This window comes from Falco punctatus (genome assembly GCF_963210335.1).
Source record: "Falco punctatus genome assembly, chromosome: 2".
In the NCBI taxonomy this organism is placed as follows: Eukaryota; Metazoa; Chordata; class Aves; order Falconiformes; family Falconidae; genus Falco; species Falco punctatus.
Window position 1 is genome coordinate 109,188,918 of NC_137581.1, and position 18,657 is coordinate 109,207,574.

Consider the following 18,657-nt stretch of genomic DNA (forward strand, 5'->3'; position numbering starts at 1 on the left):
ATTCATTCCCTTCACTTACTTGGATCTCGCTTCCTCTGTAACAAATGTGTCTCACCCCTGAGGTGAATGCTTTCGTTGGTACAGATTTCCTTCATCATCTCTCGTTGGAAACTGGCAGGCTAAGAGATGTTTTCGTTATCACAGTTCATGAAGCGCCCAGAAATCAGATCTTTAAGGCAATCAGTTGTGACCATGTAAAACCTTTAGACTGCATCCAGCTCTCCCACTTTGCTCACGCTACTGAAACGGCAGATTGCAGCGGAACAGATTTTGACTCCTACCAACAGAAGTAAGATCAGGTTGGCCCTAAAAATACGTTGCAGGGAACACAAGAAACTACGCAGGAAAGATAATGTATTTGAGAACATTTTTAATAAATAATGTGACAAAAATTACTTTTCTGATTATTGGATCCTCAGTATGCAAAATTATGGCTAAAATATGAGGTTTCTTACATGAACATAATGAAAACATTAATCACATGGATTGTTCCTTTAGTACTGCACACCCTTTCTATGGAACCTTTCTTCAAAAATTAGCTAAATGAAAAATTTCAGTCCTCGGTAAACACCAAAACACTTTTTTTTTTTTCTTCTTTTTTTTTTTTTTCATTGGGGCTAGACCTGATAGCTGTCAATAAACAAACACACATTTTTCCATTAGCACCAATGACAAAGAAATTTTATAATTACAAAAAGGATCATAAATTCTACAGACAGAGGACATCATTTGGCAAATTCAATGCAACTAATGCCTCTATTTCAGCTTTAATGATAATCCAATGTTCAGAGAGGCCACAGCAAAATTGGTAATTTTCTGTAAGTCCAGGAAAAGTGAGAAGTGTTTTGATTATGGCCCACATTTACGTTTGCTACTTTACCATCTGTCATCATTCAAATATTCCAAATACAAACATAGAGCATTAACAAAAAGATGAAAAATATCCCAAACAAATGCTTAACATTTTCAATAAGACAAAAAAAAAGGTTAATAGTTACAATGGTTTACAAACAAAGTTTAGTGATTGTGCTTTTAAAACCAAAAAAAAAAAAAAAAAAAAAAAAAAAGATAAGCAGTGCATTACAAAAAAAATTAACCGCCAAGATCAAACAAAATTTCTTTAAGTGGCACTTCTTTAAAGTTAATTGACACAAGTAGAGGTCTGAGATTTGGGCCAGTAACAGTTAATGATATTACCCAATCATTATTAAAAATGTCCATTGATTTTTTTGCTTATTTTCATCAGCACTGTTGAAGCTGAAAATCAGAAAAAGTTTCAGATAAACTTGCTCATGCCATGATTAGGCAAATAGCAATCACATTGGCTTACCTCCTGCCTATCCCAAAGGGCATTTTTAATAAGAATGTACTTAATGATGAAAATGGAAAGACAAATCAAAGTACCACAGGGGATTTAAAATGAGTACATATTTACAATAAGAGCCACCTCATCCCAAATTAATTTTACTTGCATTTGTAAAACTGTATCATCTGCAAAAGGTTAGCAAAAGACTGGCAGAAAACAAGATACACAGTCTGTATAGAAACTGCAAGACAGCATTTGCAATAACTGCAGGCTATAGTGAAACCCTGGAATAAAACGTTCTGCACGATGCTCACTTTGGGGGTCTTTTTAATCAATGCTGTATTACTTGTATTACTTGCAACGTTCTCGATTGGGCTCACTGGTGTACTAGCAGTGTTCTAAGCACTGCCTTGCTGGGAAGAAACCTCGGGATCCCAGACTCTGGAATTCCCTTCTGTGCTAATCCTGAAGCAGCAGCTGACCCAAGTACCACGAAGAGCAGCTTACCTGCCTTCTCGGGCAGCGAAGGTGATGCCCTTAGCGTTACGGAATAGGCAAGGGCTGTTCCTAATAAGGAGGGTTTACAAAGAAAGAGTAAAATAAAACCTAGCATTCTGATGGCATGGAGAAAAATGAAAAATTGTACACTCTGATTGCACTGAACATTATTTCTGGCGTCAAACATCATCAGACTTGAGGCATCTTAAGTGATTTTTTTTTTCAGATTAGATTTTAAAAGCCTGTTACAGTACATGTCGTTGTCTTCAGCTTTCTGTTTCCTGTATTAAAAAAAAATTAAAAATTACATGTTAGATTTTATCATTTAAAATTTGTTTCACATATTTCTTAGAGAATTATTACCTTTTAAAAATAATTACTACTTTTAATTATGTGCAGCAACGTGACTGCATTTAGATACTCTTTCTACAATAAGGACTTAAACTGAATTAATATCATTAGGCAAAAAAAAAAAAAAAAAGAAAAAGGTTCATGCCTTGAATCTAGAATGATAAACGTTCAAAAAATGTGAAAGGCAATGTCAAGGTGTTCTAAAATGCTCCAGTTTTTTATTTTCACTTTTGAATGAAACTGTAAATATAAATTGCACATTTAAATACCATATTTCTACAAGTTCTGTTCCACAGGCTTTAATGCGGTGACAGTTATAGTAGGCTACATATTACTTGAATTTTATGTTTTTGACACGTTCTTAAAATTTCTTTTCCTGGATTGGGCATAATGTTAATAGACAGTGAAATGTACTGGTTTTCTTCTGAAGAGAAATATTCCTGATTCAAAAATGCTTTTTCTTGGCATCTGCCTAAGCACAGGAAATAATCTTAGTCTAGTCCTCTGCAGTAGTCCAACCGCAGTTACCTCCATTTCTTCTTCTTCCTCTTCTCCTTGTTCATAAGCTCCCAGTACTTGCATTTCTGCAACATTCCTTCGGGCTATATTTGCTTGATCTGCTCTCTGTCTGCCTCCTGATCCTCTTGATGACATAGAGCTGGAGGAGCTGGGATCTCTAGGATTATTTGATGTTGGAAACGTTGGTCTAGAATATGGCAGGATGTCCTCTGTATAATTAAATATATACATTGTTATGTTTACAAGCCCAGAGATACTGAGATCCTAACATTTCTGCATGCAGGTGATTTATTTCACTTTTTATGATCCTCAGTAGGTTTCAAGTGATGCCTGACAGGAATATGAAATATACTGTTGCCATAATAGCATTATAGAAGCTTTCTCGATGAAATTTATAGTATTCACATGGTGACATTCACTACAGAAAAAACTAATTCACGATTACTGTCCACTTCATTTCAATTTATGATCCCTGCTCTATGTTCTACAGAAAAATTAAGTAAAAAACAACCCCTGGTAGTATATTTTCGGTATGACTGAGTAGGAGGAAATGACAATATATGCATGATACTCACAAGGAGCTCATTCCACCTAAATATGAGACCCTGCATTTCTCAGACTGAGTTTGAAACAAAATTAGTAGGTGTGTTTTAAAATGTCAGCACCATCCTCTAAGGTAACCGTCTAATACTTTTTCTCTCTAGCAATCCAACATAAGCACCTCTTACTAATGTGCCCATTTAATGAACTTACTACCCAGTCACCCCTGATATTGACCCTGGACACCTGTGGGAAGAAAGGACCAGGCGTTTGTATAATCTGTGTTGAAAGTCTTAGTGAACACTTGGCAAATTCCATTAATCATGTTCCATTAATTACGAATCTTACCAACTTCCAAACACAAGAGATTACATTGGTCAGGTCTGATTCATACAATGCCATGTCAGTTGGCATTTATAACTACTGTTTTACTGCTGCGTCTTTCTGATTCTTTAAACAGGACCAGATATTATTCTGGCCTTTTTCTCTTTTACAAATGGGTAAAAATGGGCAAAGCACCAATTCTTTGGTAGAAAAGTTAAATCTCTGACTTACAGATCTACTATCTGACTTCACTCAGTTCCCGTATAAATTAGATTCTAATTAGATAGATTAAATATAACTACATTATAAACGTATGGTAGGGGCAAGGACACTCATCCTTACAACTCTGAAAGAATATTTCTGTTTGGGCTTCCTCAGCGTTAGCTTTAATACGTGATGGGTATACAGAAGGCAAGACAAAATCTATGCTTTTCTTTCTGTTTTACCCTAATGAGAACCTGCAAGGTGCCCTATATTAGCACTGTATACAATAAATGGTGACAAGTCAGGAGATCTAGTTTCACTCACACCGGCAGTGTGAGAGCCCTGAAAAGTGCTGCCCTGTTCCCTGTGGTCAACGCCCAACACTCCAGTAACCCAGAGCATGCAAAATAACCTTGAAGAAGATGAGTTTTTGCTGGCGTGCCTTCTCGTTTTGGTGCTTTATTTCCTCGCAGTTTCCCATCGTTTTGCTGATCCTGTGATTCTCTCCGCTCTCCTGAATTTGTTCGCACGTCTGAATGCTGTCTCCCATCCACCCCGTCCCTCCCCTTGTAGCTCGCTCCTTTCCTTTCCGCAGATCTGTCTGTCCTCGCTTCTATAGAAGCAAGTTTTGGCAACATGACCGGCCGCACCTCCAGCTGGGATTTGGACTGGGCAGTTGGTGATTTTATAGCTGGAGGTGGCACAGGAGGGGGTGGCAAGTCTAGAAAGTTGAAAAAGAATGAGAATTATGATGACATCACATGCTAGTGAAATTAAGCAATAATATTTAACTTCAACTGAAGAAACAGATGCCCTGTTTACTTCTGGCGCTCACTCTGCCCTTCCCTCTCCATCCCCAAAACTATTACGTTACTGTTACAACTGCTGATGGGTATTTTTACCAAAGCTTGAGCTTTAAAAATGTAAAGTAATGACCTCTTTCTGACTTTTCAAATCACAGTATTTTCTTAACAATCATTACAAAAGCTGTAATAAACTTTAGACACTTGAGTATTAACACATCGGTAATAGTTATCGACACAGAGTTAAATATATTAACATATCTTTCCTGATATTTATCCGTTTTGCTAAGTCCATTCAACAACACAGCAGCTTGTGCTATTGCATGTATTATTATTATTTATAATATATTATTATAACATTTATTTATAATTATTGCATTCCTCTTTCAACATAATAGGTTGATCTAACATAGATATCCCTGATGTCCAGAGGTATGTCATGAGATACAAAAACAAAAATCCACACATCGATGAAGTAGCAAGCTCTCAGGAAGAACAAAGAAAGAAAAAAGAGACACACAAGATTTTAGAATTTGTCTCCTCAAAGTAGCACAGCTTAAGTTCTAAAATTGTTTTTAAATAGTAATTATAAGGCACACATGTTTTAATTAGTTATTTTTTTTCTATTCCTGCATTAAGAATTAAAACCAGAATGTGTAAACTGTTCATCAGGATACAATAATGCTCTGTGGAATACAAAATGTGAAGGAAAAGAAGGGTAAAATCAAACAAGGAAGAGACAATACAAAAGCAGTTCACAACAAAGCTGTAGGAACAAATCATGCATATATGAGAACAACAGGTTAAAAAAAGAGATGTGAAAGACGTTTCTGAAGTTAATATTCTCAAGTGAGATTGCAAAAAAAAAAAGATAGCAGCACTATTTAAAAAATGTAACTTCAGCATTTTATAATAGTGTGCATTCATTCTTTCTACTTCCACAAAAATCTTGGAGCAGCTGTGTTTTTCTAACACCATCCCTATATATACAGCTAATTCACAGTCTATTCAAGAGAATGTTCCATCTGAAAATTAACTAAATTGGGCCACGAATAAAGGTAGTACTCCTGAATAAGAAAAAAGCAGACATCTAACATATATGTATAATTTCGGATACAGCAGATCCCAGACGTTTTTGAGAGGTTTCCCAGTGACACAAAGCACAAGTGACTTGGTACAGCTCTGCGGAAAGGTGTAGCACTGCAGAATTCAGCGCTCTACACAAGCTTAATGGGCACCACCCTCCTTGTTCGACTAGTGACCTAACTTGGATTTGCCCTTGACCTCTTTTAAATAAGACTGGAAATTTTATTGCTTGTCTGGACTGGGATGATGAGGAAGAAAGATGTCATAAAGGACATTTCCTAAGGCTGGACATAGTTCAGGTAAATGAGATCTGTAACATCATTCTTGCTGTGTTAATTCCACTGTCTTGGTATAAAGCACAAAAAGAGAGAGCAAAAAAGAAAAGAACACCCACAAAAAAACTAACAAAGCAACCAAGAAAACTTCTCCTTGTTCAAATATATGGCTTGAATAAGGGGCTAAATCTATTTCACAAAAAAACGCAGAAACTTCTTCATTCCTTTTCCTCTTAGCTAAGAACAGGTTGGACAACTGGCCTTATACTCCTTGCAATTTGTGTAGCGTAGTTTGTCTTTCAAAACTGAGCTGTTTGGGCAGCATCAGTTTTAGGGAGCAGCTAAAGGTAAACAACTGAATACTGAGACATCATTCTAAGTATCTACTTAACACTCACCATTCACCATTAAAAGATAAAGGTATATTTTAAAGAAAAGCACTGTCATTTCCAAAACTTGAGAAGGCACAATGTAAATTAGCTACAGGCTTGGATATACTAAGTGGCTGAATCAAAATAATTTTATTTATAAAGTGGGAAATATTAGACTATAAAGTAAGAACAAAGGCAGATCTGTGGGCAATGGACCAGATTTTTTTTATCTGAGGAAACTAAACTGGTAAAACTGAGAGACAACTTCTGATTCACTAAGATGGGAAACACAACAGATTTGGTAAGAAAGCACAGAAGATTGTGCTCCTTTGTTACCCGTAACTGTTTAAACGTGGTTTGCAGAGGTAACCTCTGTCCAGTCCATGACCTTAGCAATGAAACTGTAATTCCAGACATCAGAGGAGCATTCAGACCACCTCCTCTAAAAATGCTCCGGGAGCTGCAGCCACCAAAGAGCGAACCAAGCCACTTGCATTGTGCTGTCCAGCCTATAGATGCTTAAACCAAGCACCTGTGAGTTTGGATACTTGATCACATCCATAGCTGTGCGATCTTAAGTTTCAATACTTGCTCCAAAAATTGTCAGTCTGAAGAAGTATATAACCTCTTAGAATGCAAGAACTAAGTGAAAAATTGTGTGAAGTCTGCCCAAGACCTTGGAGTTGCATGTGACATGCTCCTTGAAAGCCCAACGCTTCAGACCATGTCAGATCCAGACCAAAGTTTATCAAGCACAAGAACTGTTCTGCAGAAGCAAGGCTGAAGATGGTGATGGTTCCCACCTTTTGCAGAATACTTTTACTGATTATAAAACCTGGTCAAGATTTAGAAAATAAAACTTTGCATTAGCCTGCGGAGATTCAAACAGTATTTTACTTTCTGGGGAAAGCATCCTTCTCACAACATGTCTTCTCTTGGAAAAGGACATGCTGAATCAGAAGTGGATGAAGATACTCAAACTCAGAAGCATAGGGTACTGGAACCACAGCTGTTCACGCAGTATCTTGTGTCTCACATTCCCCACTCACTGTCTCCATTAAGCTGCTGGAGGCCTGAATAAGCCCTTGTGATGAGGCTGGAGAGGAAAAAGGAGCGTAGGTACCTAACGTCAGCTTTCCCGTCACCCTTGGAGCCAGGCTCCAACAGCTGCGGCACGGCAATGCGCTGGCTGCATACCAAAGGGAAGGAACAGCATCCTTCCTGTCGCCTATAAAATACAACTTGGAACAACCCACTTTATTCAAGAATTCTACCCAGCTACAGAGGACAACGAACAAAGTGGTGTTAAAGCTTGACTATGGAAAGGAAAGATGCATTGATATAAAAAAAGTTTCATAAAATGGCAGCAGCTCTATCATACAGTAATAACTAAAGAAAAGTGATATTCTTTTCCAGGCACATTTTTGCAACCTGCAGGGAAACTATAAAAATCTTCATTATAACACAGTGCTTCTCGCTGAAAAGAATCCTTTACAGAGGGAAAAAAAAAAAACCCAACCCAAAAAACTTTTCAGAGGTCAACACTATTACACCCCTGTGGTATTTATTTTAACAGCTCAGACCACAGAGAAAATCCAGATTCAATCTGCCTCCAGTACGAACTGGCACACTTCTTATTAAAAGCCAAATGGAAGCTTCTATTGTAAAGAATAAAAAATAAATCACAAAGCAACATGAAACCAATATAAAGAACTCAGAAGTATTTGTTAAAGTCAGCTGTGTTCACGTTTCATTCATATCTACGTATTACTGTCGTACCGCTTCCCACGTAACACAAACAATTAACGGACACCATTTCATAGCACAGTCTATAGGGGAAACCTTCCATATGTCTTTTGAAAGGAGCGATGATAATTTTCGAAGTGAGAACATATACAGGAATGACGGGATAGGCAAAACACCACTGGGGAGTGGGGAAAAAGAATCTGCTTAGTTAATTTGGCACTGAGGTGGAGAATGCACAAACAAGCACAAAAAGATGAATTGTAAGTAGTGAGTAATGAGTGAAGTGGGCCTTAGTAGGCAACTCGCTCTTTTAAGCTCTTATAGGGCTGTAGATTTCCATGGTCGTATCCTGAAGCAAACAGCAGTTACAGACCTGATGCGATACTGGAGGAAGATACCAAGTGAATTGTCTTCTACTGCAAATTTATGCAGGCACGCAAAACTCACGATTCCTCCCGACTTAGTAAAGTTTTAGGATCATTTAAGATTCTTAGTTACATAATAACCTCAGCCACAATTATTTATGTTTTGATAGTATTTTCATGTTTTATCTTTCAAGAAACATGCTCAATCTGTACTATAATGAGATTAATAGACAGATACAGCAAAACCCAGGATGATATATAAAAAACAGTGGGTTGTAGGTATTTTTTGCCTTTCTGTACATATACATAATGCTTTTATCAAACCAATTTTCACTCCACAAAACCTCCCTCAGTATCAAAATCAACATTTACAAAATATCTCACAATAGAATCAGAAGTAAGGACTGCAAAGCGGACAGGTATCTGAACATTATTATCATTCAGCAACAAGCTGGTTTTTAGCAGAGGTAAGAAATGCATTACTACTTACATTTTACCTTGTTGAAATTTGTGCAGAGTAGGTTTTTTGTACTGCTCAGGCAGAGGGAGACAAAAGTACAAATGATGCTGGCATGCATAATGGTTTAACATTTCAAAGTGAAAATCCATGGAAATATTTGGCAGATATTCAATTGCCTTTTGTGAGAAATTCAGCTGCCCTTATGTCACGTAATTGATAACACAGCTAAAAAACTCAGTCTCCACCAGTTGTGACAATGTTAGTGTTTCTTCCTTTGTCACTCACGAGATTTAAAAAGAATCAGGATTTAAAATCTCATGTGAACAGTCAATGGCATGATTCCTACTGAAAGACCTATTGAACTAAAGCAATGTCAAAGTACAAATGTCAGCAGTTTTTATCGAAATACTTACAATTCTGAGGGCTTGTAACTAATAATTCAAGGCAGTTCAGAAGATACTTTCACATTAATATTAGAAAAGACAAAAGTATTTTGTTAAAATTTGGTTTCTTAAATTAAATATTTAAGTAGGTCAGGCAAGGCTGAGAAGGAGGATGCATCTGTTAGTTGGTTCTTGTAATGCAGTCTTAGTAGTTAACTCTAAAAGGCTAGATGAAGAGCAATTAAAAATTCATACATTTCAATCCTTACCACCTACTGAGCAAAGATTTTTAGCAACAAATATGGAGAACATTTCACTGCTTGGATGACTTTCAAGGAACAATACAACCGAGCTGAAATCCTGTTTCACATAAAGTAGAAACTGATTTGAACTAATGCTAGCAGAAAAGACAATATTGTTACTACTTGTACAATGCAGAGTAGATCAGAGAGCACTCTCCTTTATTTAAGAAAGGCTAGTAGTAGACTTTTTACTGTTACATTACTAACAAACACACTTTCAGAAACAGCAATCTCTTTCATAAATCTTGTGGTATAAAGAAAAAAAATATCCAGAATTTAAGACTTAGAGATATTGCTGCTGATAATCCTTTTGGCATTTTCAACCACTGATGCAAAGAATTTGTTTATATATCCTTTCTGTCAACTAATCATGCAAATTCTTCATGACACTGGGATGTCATGAAACTGCTAGCAAATAGTAAAGCAGGTAATTTGGGAACAGTAGAAAATTCTTTATATGTGAAAGTGAATTACATTTTAATGGCTGAGAAATAATGTATTTTTCTCTTATTAGTATTTTTCAATGCTTTCAGCCACCAATAACTGCTTAAATTCAGAATATCTGCTTTTCTGTACTACAAACACACATATGTTCACTCACTATGAGGAAAAAAATAATCTTTGTATCGGGCACTCCTTTACAAAAAAAGATAAGTAACAGTATGACATCAAGCCAACAGAAAAAAACCCCCTGTATATCTGGGAAAGGTCAATTGTGCTTAAATGTTTATCACTTTTCTCCACTTAGGGAAAGCAATTATAGATGTTATTTTATAGCTAATTCTAAAGGGACAATATACTAGATGTGGCTATTAAGATGAATGCTTATAATATTCAACAAGGTTCCAAATATGCTTATGTAAATGGATCAGGGAAGAAAAACAGAAACATCAAAACCAAACAAGATCTTCAACCTTTGAACTGTGTTTTATTAGATCTGCAGAAATTAAAGCCGTAATTTGCTGTTCCCTGAATGACCACACTGTATTGCACACTGAACAGGTTAGTGGAAATTCTTACCTAACTAGGAAATATGCTGAAGTAAGCAGGTGCTATGTAACACAAACCAAATATTGATCATGATTGTCCAATCTATTGCCGTATCTAACCACAATGCTCTGTGATTTGATTGTGTATAACTGCTTTCACAAAACCCTGTCATCAAATACAGGCCCATCTCTTATTTATTCCTGTTAGAAGAAAACGGCCACATAAAACTCCTGTCCAGATCTTATTTCTGATGTCCCGGTTCTATCAAGGTTTGCCGCTCAGCCAATTATTCAGTTAAAAGCATTCTCTTCAAGAGAATAAAAGCTGATAAAATGTCCATAAAATCTTGCAATACACCATTACGAGGGTCTCATAAATGTAACATTCCTGGTACAGTTTTGGGATTTACACCTTGAGTTGTCCTTTCACAGAAGCAAACATGCACAAAACCACTGTAATAACCTCTTGAAATCAGATAATATTCCAACAGCTCAGTTTCACTGACAGAAGGGGCCTGGGCATAAGCCAAGAGGCCCAGGTGCACTGTGTCATGCCAGTATTTAATGCAGCCTAATATCAGATAGATGCTAGTGAGAGAAAATACTCAGAATAAAGTACAGATAATAGCACGGACAACCACTCATTGCTAAATTACTTCTGCTCATCGTGCTGTGAGCTTTGTATTAAATTTTTTTGTCAAGTGGCGGGAATCATGGGGAGAAGTGGCTCAAAACTCCCTTCTTGTAACCCTGGATAAGGATCTATAATATTAGGCTTTCATATGATAATGGCAAATGATGCCCCTCTTTGAAAAATTTCAGACTGGTAATGAAAGTCCTTATCAGATTGTTGTTGCAGAGAACCAGGAGGTGGGGAAAGATGCCTTTCTTTCCGCTCCCCCCCCCCCACCACCTTTAGCAAATTCAGCAAACTTGACAAGATGGGTTAAGTCTTGGAGAATTTATCTTACATGATTTTCCAACAAAGCCCGTGGGTTGTTTTATAAAACTGGAAGGTAGTGCTTTAATAAAAGCTGCACCACCTGAGGCATTTTCATTAAAGGCTCTCTCTAGACAACATCACAATGTTTGCATTATCCTCCTACACTCCCAAGAGAACACAAGCACTACCTTTTCAGCAGGAGTTGATATTGTGTGTGAAGGCGCGAAAGAAGATGATTAGATTTTGCTTTTACTCACAAAGTAACCGCTTGCAACAATGCCATGGTCGGGATTAAAATTCATTGATTTGTGTTGTCCACCATTTGAATGGTAAAAGGTTTTTTTTCAGGAACAGATACATTCTGAAGGTTTTAGTAGTCAGTCATGTGAATGAAGATTTTAATCCTAACCACACATTATTCTCATTGACTGTACTATTTATGCTATCTGGGCTCTTAAATAATGACAGTAATTAGCAGATTAGGACACTATAGAAAACAGGTGCAAAGCTCTGGAGTGGAAGCATCAATGTACAGTATTAAGGAACTCTGGCATTTAGAATGATTAATCTCTGCAGTGTGTTTAGCAACAGGAAACACAAATCACGGAATTCTGAAACATAATGTTATCTCTGTGGAAAAATTTCACACACACGCGCACATTGAATGCTATTTAGAAAGGTTCACTGACGTTTTCACCCATTTCAGTGGACTCACCATCTGTGTAGACTTCTCTGCGCAGATGTCCTGGCTGGTGTTTTTGCTTTTTGGCAGGTCGGACCTTCTGTATTACAACAGCACTCATGTTGCTGTCAGTCGATACGGGGCTGGTGGGTCTAGGACAGTGTGATGCATGAAAATGTCTACGGCCTGGAAGTTGTTACAGAACAATAGCTATTATTTTTCTCACCCAAAATAAAGACACCTCATGCTTTCTTTTCAGAATGACCTAGCTATATGAAACCTGAAAATACAGTTGGAACAAAAATAAAGCTCTCACCCTTCCTGTAATCAGTTTTAGAGTGAGCTGTAACTAAATCGACACATTTGCTACCCCATCAGTAGGCAGGCTGGCTTAGCCACACAGAAATTATCCAACTGCTCAGAGGCTGGTAGCTCCTGTCCAAGGAATGTGAACTCCATCAGTAGGCAAGCACAAGCAGGTTTCCTGCCCAGCAACTTTCCAGAAACAACAAAACTTTTGACTTTCAAGACGGGTTTCACCTCCCCTAGCTCGGGTAGCGCGAGGACACCCGTGCCATACGCACGGCGAGTCGCCAGCAGGTCCCAGGTACAGATGCCGCCTCTGCTGCTTTGAGTGAGTTACCAGAAATGCATCAGGGATGCTCAACTGGCATTTTATCACAGCTTATTTGCAGGTAGGAAGTGTCACATTTTTAGGATGTGTAGTCAGGTATAGGTAACATCAATACATAAAAATCCTGCGTGACATGAACTTGACTGTTGTAAAAATCTTTACCTGTAACAGTAATGGGATGTAAAAAGACCTTTTCTAAATATATGAATTTACACACACATAGACACAACTGTATATGAACTTATATGTATACAACAGATAAAATACTGGCCCCGTGGGTATGAATGGGAGTTTTGCCACCTACTTCAATCGGCCAGGATTTCATCCAGAATTACTAAATTACCTCCCCTCTCACTCTTCATGATGAACAGCTGTGTTGAAATGAAACAAAGGACTATTAAGTGGGAGAGGATATCAGAAACGGGAGGATGGCTGCAAATCTGTGAAGTCAGGGTGGACACTGTTGTGCCAGAGTAGCTCTTCCCCAGGTCTGGAAGTTTAATAAGAATGACTGGCAAAATGTTCATGGATCTGCTTGAAACCTGCATTCCACGCTGTGGTATTCTTATTTCTTAGCTGAACTATCACAATATCCATTTGGCATGGTCAGGTTACTGATTACCTGTATACACCCAGCATTACTAATATCCCGTATGTTGTAAAACATGAAAAATTTAAAATACCGTATTTCACACGTCCAGCGGTGAGGAGAAAAAAAAAAAGAAGGAACACACGCACAAGGCCTTGCTGCATATGCATAATCTGTAATTTAAACTGCAGCTAATAAGAGCTGTCAAATTATGAAACCTGGACAAACTCAGTTCATCTCAATAACACAGCAGTAAGAGCTTAAACAGCAGTCTCCAAAAGATAACAACAAAGTATAAAATGGAAAACTACTATTATTACATTATTTTCAAATATAGGGGAAATATGACTCTAAAGGTTTGCTATTTATGTGGACATGTCAACCCAGAGGGATTAAATCTCTCATGAAGAGTGACTGAAAACACTGGGAGCTTTATAATAGGAAAAGGATAGAATTCTGTAATTATTTTTTTTTTTTCTCATTCAGTTGGGCGCAAATCCACCAGCAGGGTTGAGGTTTGGCAGTAATCAATGAGACTAAAAAATTAGGAACTACTTATCAAAAACAATGTAGAGCAGCAATTTATTGGAACTGTTTCACCAAAACTCCTTTGCTGCACTTCCACTAGTGCAAACTGACTGCCCCTCTCCTGAATGTCTGAATGTTGTAAGAACAACAGGAACCCAGGAAGCAGCTGTGGATAAATACATTTCAAAATAGCCATTGTTTTTTCTTCTCCCATCAAACAGAGGACAAACTCACCTCCTGCTGCATCCTGCATTTGACGTCTGGCAACCTTCAGGCCAGCGTATTCCGCAGCTGCCGCAACAGCCTGTGCAAAATCTGCATCGGTAAAAAATGATCCATCAGAAGAGCTAACGCTAGACCGTCCGCTTGAGATGTTATCTTCTTCGGAGGCTGAACCCCAGCCATTGATCATGGACCCTGTTACAGAGCTCTCCAAATCCCCAACGCTGGAGGCAGGTGTCTGCTCAAGGCCACGCAAAAGGAGCCTTCTGTTCTGCATCTTGGCAACCTCTATGTCTGCCTCATCCTCCTCCTCTTCTGGTGCATCAGTATCCATATCAGAGACCAAGGGCCCTGAGATATATCCATAGGTATGTGGCGGGGAGATAGGCCTTGGAGGGGGTGGAGGACTCACAGGTTGACGTCTGCATGAAAATACAAGGGTAAGAAGAATTGAAGTCACATAACAGAGTCAGAGGAATAGTAGATTGATGAAAATATTTATTTCCCAACAAGCCTGACCTGCCGTTTTGAATCAAGAGAATTGGTATGTGAAAGGTTCAGGGTTGGTTGTTATTTCTACGTCTTATTTTTGCTGTAAATCAGAACCGACAGCTACGTAGTTTGAAATCTACCACAAAGAAATCTGATTTTTTAACATGGTTCCTTTATCACGTATTTTAATGAAAATTGCTTTATTTTGCACAATGCTACAAATAGTACATGTACAGCTAGGTGAAGAGGTAGGCAGAGTTCATGTGGTATTAAAAAAAAATAATTATTTCTGCACCCTTGAGAATATGAGCAAAAGAAGTGTCTGTATATTGCTCTAGAAGCTTGAAACTATCAATGTCAACAGATGCCTCTATCCAAAGAGATTGCTTCATAAACATTATCTTCCCTCCACCTACCTCATGATTCAGAAAGATACGAAGAGATATTGTTATTTCATTATGTTTTTAATTGCTCTAGGTGATAATTTAAAGAAAGAATTCTCTACCGTAATGTTAGTTCTAGATATTAAGGATACCAAAACGCATATAGATGCATAGGTTAATTTATTTTGAGCTTAAATCATCAGTAGCGGTGTCTCAAGCTTAAAGAGGCCAAGTATTATATATCATTAGATCAACATTCTGTTTAGTTAATATTTCGCTCAGAAGTCCCGCGTAGTAACACTGTCAGCAGTTTTTCTTCACAGGGCCAGGGACACGCTCCTTAATGGCCATTTGTCTGACAGGCAAAAATACTCTCCGCAGCAAAGGCTGTACCATTGGCGTTGCTTACCAGAAACTTCTGCTGCACTCTGCTTGGCAACAATTTCCAAAGTAATTTTCCTTTGTCAGTTTTCCCCTCTTATTATCTCATTGAAAAATGGTGGCTCTTATAAACTATATCTTTTCTTTTGAAGGGGGCAGGGAGGGGCACAGGCATTTTTTTTATTTTATTATTTTAGTAAATGGGAATACTTACTAATTTTGGAAGGAAAAATTAGCAAGGAAAAACCTAATACTCTGTGGCAAGAACAAGCTGGAACCTCCCTGGACTACAACACCTAGCCACTGTTTTCCACTTGCTGTATTAAATACGGAATGGAATGAAGAAAAGGTCAGCCTGGGATATATATCCAATAATCATTTAATAACCTGCCCATCCCCCCACATTGCAGAAGCCATTGCTGCACGGGAATCTCCACCTGCCTTTGACTAGAGACCTTGCCTAATAAAGTTTTACTGCCTTCATTTAAAGCTCTTGTGACAACTGTCCTTGCAATATGTTTGCCAGTCTTCCTGTTCTCTAGCTTTTGGTGTTCGAAGACAGGCAAGTGGTTACAAAATATGTTAGGGTTCTTGAAAACACAGCTTGCCTGCCAGCCTTTAAGGATAGGCTAATTGAGAGCAGCTGGTTCATGGGCACACAGAATTAACAATACTTTGTTCATTTTATCTGATGCACTGCTTCTCCTTTCAACAGTGACATCGTCCCCTGTATCAGCTCCTGTTTTAACATTGACATCATCTGCTATCTCACTAAATCTTTGTATTTTTCTCTGCTTATCCACTGTTCCAGAGCACAGATTTCTATTTCAGTTTGCTATACTTCTAGCAAGCTGACCGGACAGAGAAATATTACAGTACACCACCCACCACCAGCATCGCATTCTAGATGCCTGGTTCTGATTAGAAACTGACATAACATTCAGCAGAACTGCAAGTAAAGCTTATAAAAAGTATGACAAACAGTATTTTAGACATTATTTTCCCTAAAGAAATCAACATTTGGACACCCACCCCACCCACCCCCAAACCAACACAGCCATGCACCACTCAGAATGTATTCTTAATTGGAAAGTATTCGTCACCCCATATTCAAACCAGACCCCCCTTCCCGAATGGGCTGCAGCTGCCGAGCACAGTATATCCAGCTCCTAAACAGCAATGCCACGGGTCATATCAATGCCGTTAGATGGAAAAGGCAGTCAGCCAAGCCTTACAAATCGAGTAAACAGAATTAAGTGAATCTTTCTTAACTGATGAGATGGATGTAGCAAAAAGAAAAGAAACAATGCTTGAAAAAGTAAGATGAAAAAGACAAATTTAGTCACTAACAACTCTCAGGCTTTCAGCAAAGCTAGACTTAACCATTGCAGGAAGAACAAAATAAATATACATTTTATTTTTTCACTCAATGACTAAGCTGTATGCCCTAGAAGCTTAAATTGGAACATCCTTCCAGATACTTCTGCCACGACTTTTGATGACATTCATGGTGACTAGTCATAAGTCTTTGTGTTGAGCAAACTTTCTACTTTCCAGGCAGTTACTGGCTGGTTATACATGTTTGCATACGTCTGCTCCAACACTTACTCCATTCTCTATGTCAGTGTGCATCTCCCACACTCCAGAACATGGTAGCTGAGGTTGTGGAAAGTCACTCACAACACATCACTCACTTAGCATTTCCCTTTTCCATTAGTGTCCGGCTAGTTTAACCTCTAAATAACCCAGACAGCTTAAGTGATTAAAACGAACACTTCTATGCCTCGACATACCAGGGCCAATGGAAATTACAAGAAAATATTATTAGCCACCACTAATAAAGAGAGTGATTTCAAAGACTCGGGAAGTCAGAGGAAGAGAAAAAGATAAACAGTACAAGAAGTGTTACAGGGTTATCATACAGAATGAAGAAAATAACACAAGGCAGACCACGTAGAAGTGGGGAGCAAAACTAAAAACAGATACAGGCCCTTTGAAAAAAAGATTAATAACTACTGTTTACTTAAAAAAGGGAAAAATAAAAATGAACTAAATTTTCGAACTACATTCTGGAAAATACATGCATAAAAGTCCAGCAAGCTGTATTAAATAAAATCAAAGTTCTACAGTCTAGTTGGTGAGACCAAATTCATTTCATCATCATAGGCCTGCATGTCACTAAAAATAGAAAGTGTGACTAGAATATTGCAGGTAGTTCTTATATTTGTGGTAAGAAACAATATCTGCAAACCACCTGAGGAAAAAAATAAAATATAATTTGGGATGGAAAAGCTGTGCGTTCGTAAAAAAAAAGCAAGACAAGTAAGCATCATACATAAAAAGCCTCATTCAGATTTCATTGTTTTATGGAAGAGAAGCTCTGAGATTGTATATGCAAAAGAGTATGTACTAAAAGAAACTCAGAGAAGAAACAAAATTTCCCTCTAACAAATATCTATCTTTATTAATGTTGGTTATTCCTTTAAATAAGGGTAGGTGGAAATGTTAAAGAAAATTTTGCAAGCAATATCTTCCTGTATTAGGATTTATGAATGCAGGAAAATCTATAGGTTATATAAATTATATATTTATATATATTCATACATATTGGTGACAAGTTAATTGCACAGTTACTGTGAAATAATGCATGCTATTTTATGGTAATAATGCAGTAAATCTGTTGGAAACAATGGAACTGTAATTATATGGTAAGCTGTGTTAACGATACCACTTTAATATCCTGATGACTGTGAATTTAACTTATGTCAGCATCGTATGTACCGTAAAGTGATATACTGCATTTCTTTCCATGGTATAAAAATAAAACAACTTAATTACACATTTCTTAGGTTACAAATAGTACTAGTGTCCTGGATTAGAAGTTAAATTTTAACAGAATAAATATCACGGGGGAAATCTTGGCCTCACTGAATTCAACAGGAATTTTCAGTGGGGCTAGGATGACTTTTGTCACATCTCTTTCGCTACGTTTGCATTGACACACCTCCGGTCAGGTTGGTGTTGTATGTGTCCCAGATCCTCCTGACAGTCCTGTAACATGGGCTGGAGTTCTTCCTGGGGAGAGGGGGTGAGAGTGGCAGTTGACTGATGGCTATAGGAGACAGCGGCTGGAGAGGAAGCTGCTCCTCGGACAGGTGGAGTAGGACCTCGCTCATCTTCTTCCTCTTCCTCTAGCTCATCCTGCTGCAGATACATCCTTGCAGGTGGGACAGGACAAGGAATTTCTTGGTCATAGCTAAAATTAATTTTTTAAGAAAATA

The 18,657-nt window shown here is 37.9% G+C and overlaps 1 protein-coding gene across 10 annotated transcripts in view; it reads right to left on the reverse strand.

Annotated features, from left to right (window-relative positions):
* Positions 1-353: 353 nt before the first annotated feature.
* ROBO1 (roundabout guidance receptor 1) overlaps positions 354-18,657 on the reverse strand; it is a 742,961-nt gene continuing 724,657 nt past the window's right edge. For 9 of the 10 annotated variants that reach the window (XM_080374482.1, XM_080374481.1, XM_080374483.1 and 6 more), the window contains 6 exons: positions 18,381-18,632; positions 14,133-14,542; positions 12,181-12,333; positions 4,155-4,463; positions 2,684-2,883; positions 354-2,085 (listed from right to left, as the gene is read on the reverse strand). In XM_080374482.1, the coding sequence (XP_080230608.1) occupies positions 2,071-2,085; positions 2,684-2,883; positions 4,155-4,463; positions 12,181-12,333; positions 14,133-14,542; positions 18,381-18,632 (1,339 nt within the window). In that variant the 3' untranslated portion in view covers positions 354-2,070. The remainder of the gene's footprint in view (positions 2,086-2,683; positions 2,884-4,154; positions 4,464-12,180; positions 12,334-14,132; positions 14,543-18,380; positions 18,633-18,657) is intronic. The other variant, XM_080374480.1, reaches the window with a different exon arrangement.